The sequence below is a fragment of the Equus asinus genome, chromosome 5, assembly GCF_041296235.1.
Source record: "Equus asinus isolate D_3611 breed Donkey chromosome 5, EquAss-T2T_v2, whole genome shotgun sequence".
Lineage (NCBI taxonomy): Eukaryota > Metazoa > Chordata > Mammalia > Perissodactyla > Equidae > Equus > Equus asinus.
The window spans coordinates 86,697,870-86,709,911 of record NC_091794.1 but is presented as its reverse complement, the minus strand read 5'-3'; the positions used below and the strand labels follow the sequence as shown (position 1 = coordinate 86,709,911).

General features: G+C 42.1%; 1 protein-coding gene across 1 annotated transcript in view; it reads right to left on the bottom strand.

Moving 5' to 3' along the window:
- CLSPN (claspin) overlaps nt 1-5,652 on the bottom strand; it is a 32,149-nt gene extending 26,497 nt beyond the window's left edge. Inside the window, exons 1-6 of the mRNA XM_014840110.3 lie at nt 5,494-5,652; nt 3,200-3,305; nt 2,014-2,462; nt 1,273-1,434; nt 502-579; nt 96-168 (exon numbers count right to left, since the gene is read on the bottom strand). Coding sequence (XP_014695596.3) covers nt 96-168; nt 502-579; nt 1,273-1,434; nt 2,014-2,462; nt 3,200-3,305; nt 5,494-5,517 — 892 coding nt within the window. The 5' untranslated portion in view covers nt 5,518-5,652. The remainder of the gene's footprint in view (nt 1-95; nt 169-501; nt 580-1,272; nt 1,435-2,013; nt 2,463-3,199; nt 3,306-5,493) is intronic.
- Between the last annotated feature and the right edge of the window lie 6,390 nt (nt 5,653-12,042).

Here is a 12,042-nt window from a genome sequence, read left to right as displayed (position 1 = left end):
AACGTTGAAAAAAACAAAAATCCCGAACATCCAAGTTGAGCTTACAAAGAAATACTGCGATTTGCCTGCAAGTTTATTGTACTGGCTTGTATTACCTCGAATAAGGCGCTGAGTCTCACTATGCAGTTTTTTTAAAGCTTCCTTACTTAACTTGGCTGCCTTTCTTTCCTAAAAGAGAAGAAAAAGTGAGATTACATTAATGCTATTATCCAGAAAGATAGATATTCATCCCTCAAAAGTTTGCTTTCTCCAAGAAAAGAGGATGGAGGGGGCACAGTAAGCACCAATAAGTTCCATACAATACAAACTCAAGGAGCTCATTTATTTGCAATTCACATAGAATTAATTCAATCCAATCCATAGTTTTGTCTCTACTACGTACAAAGCGATATCTTGAGTACCAGGAAAATATGATAGACATGAAAAAATGTTTATCCCTGAGAAATTCACAATCTCCTGGGGAAAGAGATCAACATGACACCAAACAGGGCGCTACCTCACCTTCCTCATGCTGCCTTTTGATAACTCACTTTCTTCTTCAAATGAATAGCCTCCACTCTCCAAAGACAGTTCCTTTTTCTAAAAGAGAAGATTACAAGTTGAATAACACGGACAAAAATTAAACTGAAACAAGAGGCTGTTGCTTATTCACAGATGGCTTTTGTCCTCCAACATCACATCATGATACATTAATAGTAAATCAGTAATTATCAAATAGAAAATTTTAAACACACAGCATTCTATAAAGCCTAGAAAACAAATTAGAGTCTCAAATGGAGTTTGGGCCCTCATTTCTTATACCTCTGTATCACATATTTCCCTAAGGAGGGACACTGACTCCCAGGGAGCTAAAGATAATCTTAGCAAGAACGATTATGCTTGTAAACACTCAGGACGATAATGCTTTGACGATACTTCTCTTTGATGCCCTTCCTAAAACCCTACAGGTTCATTTCTTAGAGGCCACAGGATTATAAAATTTACATCTCTGCCCCATTATTTACCCGCTTCTTACACAACATAAAGTATCTTACTTTTTTTCCCAACGTTCCTATGAGGGCAATCAAAATACTTAGTTTCCAAACAAGTTAGTATGTCTATCTCTTGTACTCCATGATTTTAAAATTAACAGCTGAAAAACTTAAATCAATTGACATGTGTTTTTCTTCAGTTAAAATAAATAAGGTTCCAAGAGTAAATCAGAAAATAAAACAAAGGTTAGAAGTGGTGGTGGCGGGGGGTTAGGTCTTATTACACTCATCTTTTACTTGCCTTGTGCTTTTTTACTTTGTTTTTCACAGCTGCCCTTATTGATTCTAATGACTCTTCATCTTCCAATGGAGAGTTATTTTCCTCCTCCAACCCAGTTTCAAAAAGGTCTTTATCCATAAGAAGACAGCCACTATCGTTAAATGGCTGTTCCATATCATCTTCCTGGATAATGCACAAAGAAAGGCAAAGTCCAATCATTTCAAAATCCAGTATTTTACAACATCATATGGCAATTTGCATCAGGCCAGGAAAAAAAACCCATCTTTCATTAATAGACAAATATATGGCATTCTAGAAGATTCTCACTGGTTCCTAACCCATAGACATCCTTTGAAGTCCATGCTGTGGTTTTTATGCCACTGTCCATATTAGCAAATAAGTTAAATACTTATTAAGCAACTAGTTTATAAAACTTGAGTGTAGTTTTTCTAGTTAGCAAACAAGACTTCTGATGGATGGATGCATGAAAAATCCTCCTTTGAAAGTTAATTTTCATCAGATCAGAATGAGCAAAGAATTACCCCATGTGCTCACAAAGAAAATCAGAAACCTATTTATTTGGAAGTGTCTTCCATGTATCCGAAATGGAGAATAAGACCAACAAGTTTTAAATCACTCACAATACAAAACAATCAACTTAAAGCTATATTCTGAGTACAGAAACAACCTCAAGAAGTAAAAGCAACTTTTTCTAAAATGTTAATCTGCCTTCAAAATAGCAAATTATTTTTTTTAATGTACCTCATTTTTGGTTTCCTTCTTTTTTAGCCGCCTAATTTTTTCCATCTTTCTCTCTTCTTTCTCAAGTCTTCTCCTTGATTTTACTCTTGCTTTTCCTCCAGTTCCTTCTTTATCACATGTGGGTTTTTTGCAAATCTTTCTGTCCACTGTAAAGTTCACAGAGTTTTCAGATTGGAGACCCAGCTCTAAGCAAGGTGTCTCTTGGGCCTCAAGATTTTCCTGATACAAAGACTCCTCGATGTCACTTTCATCTCTGTCTGCCAGAGTTTTGTAAATTCTTCTGACTTTTCCATTTTTTCCAGCGTATAAATTCTCCTTATTTTCCTCCTCCACACTGTCATAGGTATTTTTCTCTGGAGAGGCATTTGGGTCCTCTCTTTCAGAATCACTGTCTTGTAGCACCTTCCTGCTTTTTAATTTCTTACTCACAAATATCTCTTCATCTGAATCTGGAGGAAACACAATTTTTTTTAGAGGTCTGCTGTCATTTGGCCTTCCTCCTAGTCCCACTACTCCTCAAAAACATCCAATTATCCAAGTGATATATCACCTTATGAAATTATGTAACTATCACCAAGAACTGATTGTAGCAAAGCAAATCTAAAAATACATTTTGAAAAACATTTTCCCTGGAAAAGTGTCTCTTACTGAGACATGTAATTATATATATTTACAATGTGTAAAGTTGTTCTAATCCTTCTGGCAGGTGTTAAAAATTCTTTTATTATAAGATGAATGCATTCAACCAGGCAATGTGGTAGCTTCTAGACATTTTATACATTCAATAATATAATAGAAATGGATTATTTTCAAAAGGGTACAGCTTATTATTATGCTTTTATAATAAAGCAAACAATAAGGTTAGGCATTAATAATTTAATAAATCAAGAGAATAATGAGGGGACTGGCCCCGTGGCTGAGTGTTTAAAGTTCCATGCACTCTGCTTTGGCAGCCCGGGTTCAGGGGTTTGGATACCCAGTGCAGACCTACTCCACTCATCAGCCATGCTGCAGGAGCTTTCCACATACAAAATAGAGGAAGATTGGCATGGATGTCAGCCCAGGGAAAATCTTCCTTTCCAAGGGAAAAAAAAAAAAAAAAGACAATAATGAAACTAACTCGACCCACTTACAACACAAGCCCCACATTCTATTTTTAAAAATAAAAGTAGTGACTGTTACAAACCGCTTTCACTCAAGGGCCCAGTTGTTTCACAGCTGCCCTGTCCACTGTCTGAAGGACTATCTGCTTCTTGTGGAATGAGTTTTGGATCATTGATTTCTAGGTGAACCTAGAAAATGAGAATATACTTTACATTAACCAGCAGGTGACAGAAAACTCTAAGTACATAATAATATACAAATCATCATGGGATCATCAGGCTGAAATAAGGAAAAAACCCAATATAATGGTTCAACGAAGGGATGACATTAAGAATTACTGGACAAAAAACAAACAAAAATTCATTGTTCACCTTTGAAGGATGCTATAGAACCAACTCTTTATTCTGAGTAACGGTAAACAAATGAAAATAATCAAGCATTTATTATGCTTTTTCTGTATGAACTGTTTCTCAGTGTACCCAAATAACATCACACAGATGCAATCCAGATATGGAAAACCCTATAGGACAAACTATGTGGTTTCTTTAACAGTAACTTGCAAGGAAAAAGAGAGGGAAGGGAACCTATAAAGAGAGTTAAGATATATACATACACACACATATTAACACTTGCAACATGCAGACTTTGTCTGGATCCTGATTCAAACAAACTGAAAGTATATGTAAGAGTCAAAGAAATATGAACACTAACTTGATATTTAACATTAAGCAATAATTCTAAAATTTTTAAGTGTGGTAATAATATTGTGGTTATCTGTTATGGAAAGCCCTTATCTTTTAGAGATGCATGATAAAATATTTGTGGATGAAATTATGTTTAGAATTTGCTTCCAAATTATCCAGTGAGGGGGAAAGTGGGTGGGGGTGTAAATGAAACAGGACTGCCATGATTTGATAATTGTTGAGGTTAGGTGATGGGTTCACTATACCAGCGTTTCTATGTTTGTACATGTTTGAAATTTTCTGAATAAAATCGTTCTAAAAGTCACAAGGGAAAAAATCTGAGGAGGGGTATGTTAGGTGACTTGACCAGTTAGTGACCACGCTGACCCTAGATGCCAGGTCTCCTACCTCCTTGGGGTTCTTAGGGCTCTGAATCAACTTATTGATAAGGGGGAAAATATTAACATCTGTAATGTATAAGGCACAAGGCTTCATCCTAATGGTTTCTCAAACAATTATCAAATTGATTTGAATGTTTGGTACATTTATTAAAATAATAACCAAAGATAATGCATGCTGCGGAATCACTGAGGATCACGATTCTCCCCAAAACTTAAAGCAGTAAGACTGTTTGTGGATGTGCAAAAAGTTTAGGTAACCACAAAGCTCAAAAACATACATAGTGATGCTCTTAATCACTCTATTCTTGGCAGCAGTACCAGCAACAGCCAGGGCCAGGAACAGGATGAGGAGAGAGGGCCTCAAAAAACTTAGTCATCAAGATAATACCTTAGTGCAATATTAAAAAAAAAATCAAATTGGCAAACTGTGGTTCATGAGCTCAGCTGCCTGTTTTTGTAAATAAAGTTTTATTGGAACCAGGGCCGGGATTGGGGTGAGTCGAGCTCGGCAGAGTAGTGCAAGGGCGGGGTCGGATCTGGTCTTTATTTAAAAGTCTGATATTTTGTTCAAAATCAAATCATGGAATCCTTTGTATTAATTTTTATTTTTAAAAATATTGCATTAAAATATGATCTTCATTACTGAGTCTTTTTGGCGCCCCCTTAAATTGTGCTCCCAAGGCAAATGTCTCACCCTAGTCCAGGCCCGAGAAAAGAACATAGTTTTGAAAACAGATGTTTCTCTGCCCAATTCCGCCAGCGACCAGTCAGCCACCAACCAGGAGGCCCTGAGGCTCTACTTCCCCTCTCGGGGCCCCGTGCAGCGACCTCAAAGGCCCCTTCCAGACCCAGTGTCGAATTCCCTAAAACTCCCGCCGTCCATTTACAGAGAATCCCGCCCCGCATCCCAGCGGCCGGGTTCGGCCCGGAATTTCTTCTCTTTTGGGGCGCTGTGGGAGGAAGAGCTCCCTCGGCAGGAAACGCGCCAAACGGGAGCGCGGGTGGGGCGGGTGGGGCTGAGCAGGGGCTGGCCGCGCCGCAAAGAAAGAGCAACACGGCCGCGAGACCAGGGCGCGGGAACCCCAGCGCTGGGGCTGGACCGCGGAGTCGCGGACCTGCGGGGACAGCGGGGCGATCCCGGGGGGCCGCGAGGCCGAGCCGCGCGGTGCTCGCCGGGAACTGTAGTCATCCCAGACGCCGCGACCGGCTCCGCCAGGTTCGACCCCGGCCACATCCCATCCCTTGGCGCCGGGCCCCAGCAGCCGTGGATGGAGGCACGTGCACGCACTCACCTCGGAAACCACTTCGCCCGTCATGACTCCGACCTCCCCAGCGCTCCGCTCGGGACGAAGCAGGTCTCCGGTTCCCTGAGCCGGGGCGCGGCTGCTCCCGCCGTCTGTAGCCCCGCAGCGCCGTTCGAGCTTTCGCGCCCAGCCACAGTGGAAGCCCCGCCCTTCACGATTTGCACCAATCCGGAAGAGGCTTTCTACATGAGGCCACGCCCTGTCTCCGTCCTACCAATCACGAAGCGCCTCGGCCAGCCCTACAAGTATACAGCACTGTAATCCGAGTTGGATTGGCGGGTGGAGGCTGCTCTTGTCAACTAAACCTGGGGGAGGCTGGAGGTGTACTTGCTGTCCGGGTGGTCGGGGCTGTCTGGCCTTGCGAGAGCGCACCACGCGAGTGGTGGACTTTGACCTTTGACCTTTACCACAGCGCCACAGCTCCCATCAAGCACAATTTGAGGAGTAAACCCTCCAGGCGGCAAGTGAGCTGGGAGAAAATCCACGGGCACCCGAGGGCATCCCTGTCCCGTACTTGAGCGCCCCTGTGGGGATTTTCTCCAGGACCTCTATCCCTGGAGCCGCTAGATCCTACCTGCCCCTTCTTGTACACGGTAGTCACACCACTGAACATCAAAAAAGGAAAGTTGTGTGGGCTGCTCAGATACCAAAGAATATCCTTGGGTAACCTTTATAATTTTATTCAAGGTTAGTTCGAGGATGCAGAAAACACCCGCCCATCCCACTCCTAGACTCTTTGGACAAGGCAGGAAAAAGAATAAAAGGTCTGGAATCAGACTAATCTCAGACAGTTCTCTCTCTTGTCACTGTGCTGGTTAGTATCTTTTTGCCCTGTCAGGTCCATTCTCTGTCTTTCCTTATCCTACTCTGTCCAGGCAAGGCTGACTTCTCCCCACTGCATCACCAGAGCTCAGAGCTCCCTTGCCCTTCCGGTTGACTCAAACTACTGGAGGATAGTTTACCAGATTACTGTAAGGAGATCAGAGGGCACCAAAAAACAAAAGTCACAGTAGTTACTAACCCCACATCACCCGCATGAGTCTATCCACTGGTAGGGTGCCCAACTCATCCCAATTTCCCCAGGACTGTCCCAGTTTTAGCATTGAAAGTCCCACGTCCTGGGAATCTCCTCTGGCCTAGGCAAACCAGGATAGTTAGTCACCCCATCCACTGGCCTCCTCTCCCAAGCTTCCTGCTGGGTTCAAATAAAAGTTCTCTCTCTTCATCTTCATTTCTTCACCTCCTCACCACTTCTCAACCCACTTCTGCCCCCACCAAGATCCCACCATCCATCCTCTTCTCTCACGTCTAAGTCTATCTACCTTTTCACCCACTTTACTATTAATTTCTACCCTGATGATCCCCAAATATATATCCATAGCACTCTTTCCTCATATTTGGAGGGCTAACATTTATTGGGGGCTTACCCTGTGACAGAAACAGTTACAAGAATTTTGCAAACATTATCTTGTTTAATCTTCACAGTAATTGTGTGAGGTAAGTAATATTACTATCTCTATTTTAGCAGATGAGGAAACTAAACCTTTAAAAGGCTAGTAACTGGGGCCAGCCCTATGGCGTAGTGATTAAGTTTGGTGCACTCTGCTTTGATAGCCTGGGCTCGTGGGTTCAGATCCGGGGCATGGACCTACATCACTCGCCAGCCACGCTGTGGCGGCGACCCACATACAAAACAGAGGAAGATTGGCACAGATGTTAGCTCAGGGCAAATCTTCCTCAGCAAAAAAAAAAGGCTAGTAACTGGTGGAGCCAATATTCACACCGTGCCCAATCTGACCCAGGAGCTCATATTCCAGGGACACCTTGCCTGAGCACCCTCTACATTCTCCCTCCATCTTCTGTCCTGTTTTCCTTGATAACACTTACCTTTGCCTGAAATTTTATTTTTATGTATTTGTATGTAATTGCTCCAAGAAAACAGGCACTTTATTCTCTTTAACACCATATCCTCACTATCTAGAATGGTTGTTCTCAAACTTGAGAATGCATCAAAATGATCTGAAGGGCTAGTAAGAACAGATTGCTGGACCCCACTCCCAGAGTTTCTGATTCAGTATGTCTGATGTAAGGCCCAAAAATTTATTTCTAACAAGTTCCCAGGTGATGCTAATGCTGGTAGTATGGAGACCACACTTTGAGAACCAAGAGTATAGAACATACCTGGCTCATGGTAGAGAAATCAATCAATATTTGTTAAACTAATTAATTCAGTCACCTGACAACTACGTTATTCTTCTTGAACCCCCTCTGGAAGTGAGTAAATGAGATAGTAGTCCTGACATTAGCATTTTGAGAACTAATTAGCTTTTTCTTCTCTTTGGGGAGCACCTCTTCAGTCACCAGAGAAACTGACAGAGAGAGAGAGAGCTCTGATCTAGACAGCGGGTGGAAGGGGTGAGCTAGGAAGGGGAAACCTTTTATTCTACGTGTTAATTTGTGCCAAACTAAAGCGAGTCTTTTTTTGGAATTAGCAATCTGTATTCTCAGTTGGGGTAACTGGCGCCATAATCCATCACTCACCAATTCAGAAACCTGGGCGTCATCCTGCCTCCTCTCTGTCTCTTGACTCTCAAGGTCAATCATCCAGCAAGCTCTTATGATGTTTATAGATGGCAGCAAGGGAAAGATCGAGAGTGTTCACTTTGCAGGAATTAGCCTAAACCTGTCCCACAAATGGCTTTGTGGCCTTTGGAAATCATTTAGCTTCTCAGAGCCTTGTTTTCCTTATTTTTAATTAGAAAACATTGGATCAGATCATGATTCTCAAATGAGTTTAATTGGCAGAACACCCAGAAGTATGGCACTCTACAGGAAATCTTGTGCAGTACTGACACACTTAATCTGGTCATATAAATTAGGAAATGTTTTCACTAGTAGGATCTATCATTATATCACACATGATCAATATTAAAAAAAACTAAGGTTATCTGTCTGTGAAAAAATAAACCATGGAATTTAACATGCTCAGCCCATTCCAAAGTCCTATTTAGTTGTTTGCTGACAGACAAACAAAAGCAGATTCCAAACGCTTATGAAAGTTTGGAGGGAGAAAGTTGACTAAGTTATATCTTTTACTTCTCTTCTGCAAATTGAGAAAGTCTACCATGTTAACTTTTTAGTACAGTACTACCGTTCCTCTGGAGAAAAGCGTGAGCACCACTTACTTTTCTGGAGTCCTACGCGATAAATCTTCATTCCTGGAGAAGCACTGCCACCATGTGGCAGGTCTTGGTCATGTTAGTCCATCTATTGCCGGTAGCCAGCCACTCTATCCTAAAACCTTTTTTCTTCATTTAAAATTATTCAAAGAGTTGCTTAAACTTTCCTTTGGAACCGTGAAATAATTCATCTGCCAGAATCTGCTTTCAAAAATAACTTTGTACTGTAAATCCATGCAGTCATAAAGCTTCTCTTGGAGAGTGCCCTGCTTGAAGGCCTTGATGTTTTTTCTTGCTTAATGTAGTACCCCCTGACCTTTAAAAATGGCACAGGATCTGATATATAGTGGGTACTTAATAAATAACAATTTAATGAATGATTAAAATACCGTGGTCTAAAAAACAAAAACAAAAAATACCAGGGCCTTTTTCTAAGGCATGCCAGCACACACAAGCTAGATATGGAGAATATAAAGATAAATAAAATACAGTCTTGTTCTCAGAGAGCATCCCATTGCTGACTGGCAACAGGCAAGTAAATAAGCATGTATAATAGTGGAAGTACATACAAGTAGCTCTGGGGGGCCTGAGAGAGGGGCACCTGACTTTGCCTAAGGTAAGTCAAGGGGAGATGACTCCTGAACTGAATTTCAAAGATGGATTGGAGTTCTCCAGGCTGGCCCGGGGAGGAGAAGGCTTTCCAGATATGTATAGGGGCTTGATAAAGCATGTTGTGTTGGGGGAACTGAAAGTAGGTCAATATGACTAGAGCACAGGGTGTGTGATTTTGGGGATGAAGGGGATGGCCAGAGCAAAGGCTGAAAGTTAAACGGGGAACAAAAAGTCTGGAATGCTATGCTTAAGGTTAGTTTTTAGACAGGATGAACCGGGCAGCTGGGGAGTGGGGGGTTATTAAGAAGGAGAGCGGGGGCTGGCCCCGTGGCCGAGTGGTTAAGTTCGTGCGCTCCGCTGCAGGCGGCCCAGTGTTTCGTTGGTTGGAATCCTGGGCGCAGACATGGCACTGCTCATCAAACTACGCTGAGGCAGCGTCCCATATGCCACAACTAGAAGGACCCACAACGAAGAATATACAACTATGTACTGGGGGGCTTTGGGAAGAAAAAGGAAAAAAATAAAATCTAAAATCTAAAGAAAAAAAAGGAAGGAGAGCAACATGGTTGTTAAGACACATGTTTGAAAAGATTATTTTGGCAGCATATAACGGATGGATTGGAAGGGGATTAGACTTAGACTGGAGGCAGGAAGACTAGTTGTCTCACTGTGAGATTATAGGGACCTGAACTAGGTCAGTGGTAGTAACAATGGAAAGGAGGAGATGGATTGGAAAAAAGAGGCAAAATTGACAGGGCTCATTGGACGATTAACCTTGAGGGGTGAGGGACAGTAGGGTCAATGTGATTCTAGTGACTCTCAGGTTTCTGGATCGGTGAGAGATGGTTTATGGTGCCGTTCACCGAAACTGAGAACATAGGTCACCAATTCCAGATACAGACGCACTTTAGCTTGGCACAAGTTAATTTGCAGAATAAGAGGTTTCCCCTTCCTAACTCAGCTCTGTCTTCCCATTGTCTGGCTCTCTCTCTTAGCTTTTCTGGTGACCGAAGAGGTGTTCCCCAGGCACAGGTCCACCCCCATTCCATTTCCAAACTGCCATCCATGCAACCCCAAAACCTTAACTCAGCAGCTTTTTGTATTCCAGTCATATATTTTCTCTTCCATACCCTTTTCCTTTCTGGCTACCTACCCAGGAAAAAATGTATGAGAGAAATTCCTCTGCCCTGTTTTATTCTTTTTGTTTCCTCAAGCATTTTGCTTCAGTTTTTGTAAAAACCCAAGTGTTTTCATGACCCAAACCTTCCCTAAAGCCCTATAGAAACTTAATGGCTTGGCGGTGCTGGTAGTGTTTATTTAGACATTAGCTTCCTCAACACTGGGTCAATTACACCTCAGTTGCATATGCCTCAACCAGTCTAGGGAGACTCTACCCATATGTGTACATTTGAAGGAAGGGGATTCCATCCCAGAAGGACAAAGACTGATCTGCTCCACTCCTACTTTCTATTCAGTTTCAGCACCTGCTTCAGACATGCTGGGTGATTCAACTGTACCTAGAAGGGTAGAGTCTTATAGGAATATAGTAACTCCTTCAAGCACGATATAGTTGGATTGGGGGAAGGAACACTTCCTAAGACAGGAGGTGGTGCTGGACACACAAAACCATATTGTTCCCACTATAGGCCCAAAGAATGGCTTCACTGGTAGTATTTATCACAGTGGTCATAATGACCTTGCCTCTACTGGAATTTAGTGAGTAGGGCCAAGGTTGCTAAATGTCAGGGAGAAACACTGAAATAAGCAAAGAGGAAGAGGGAGAGTATTTTAGGCAGGGAAAATGGAATGGGTAAAGGCACGGAGACAGGAATGATGGTGAGATTTTCAGGGAATTAGTCAACTGGTGACTTCATGATGATGGAAAGGAAGGTAAAGGATAAGATGTCAAGGTTGTTGAATTAAATTCAACTCAGTAAGAATCTACTGAGTGTCTCTTTGGAGGCTGAATATCTGCTAGATGCATGGTATATACAGAGAGAATAAGACAAGATACCTTCCTTTGAGGAGAAAACACACACACACAAGTAAATAAATCACAGAGCAGATTGCGATGAGTTCTACAGGAAGATAATGAGATCTGTGCTGATCACAGCAGACCTTGCATGTGAAGCATGGAACTTTAGACCTGATATAGTACTGTCATTCATTTATTCCACAAACCTTTATAGAGCATTATGATAGACTGTTGGAATAATCATGGGTCTCTGTGTTCTTTCCCTTTTTCAATGTGATTTTGCTGCACCTCCCATCTAATTCTTGATCTCTTAAATCTGGGCTGTCCTTGTTACTTGCATTGATCAACAGAATATAATGAAAGTGACATTGTATATATAGCTTCAGAAGCTGAGCCTTAAGATTCCACTTTCGTTATCTTAGAACACTGCAGCCACCACTTAAGAAGCCCAAGGTATCTTGTTGGATGGGCCACATAGAGGCAAGTCAAGGCACTTCAGCCAACTGCTAAATGCAAGACTTAACCATCTTGGACTATCCAGTCCCATTGAGCCTTCAGATGAATGCAACCATGTGAGTGACTAAAGGTGAAACTGAGAGAAGAGCTGACCAGCTAAGCCTATCCAAATTACAGAATTGTGGGCAAATAAATGATCCACTACATGTTAGAATGGTTTGTTATGCAGCAATAGATAATTGAAACAAGCTCCTACTATGGGTCAGGCTTGGAGGATACAGTTTTAAACAAAATTTCTACTCTTATGGAGATTAT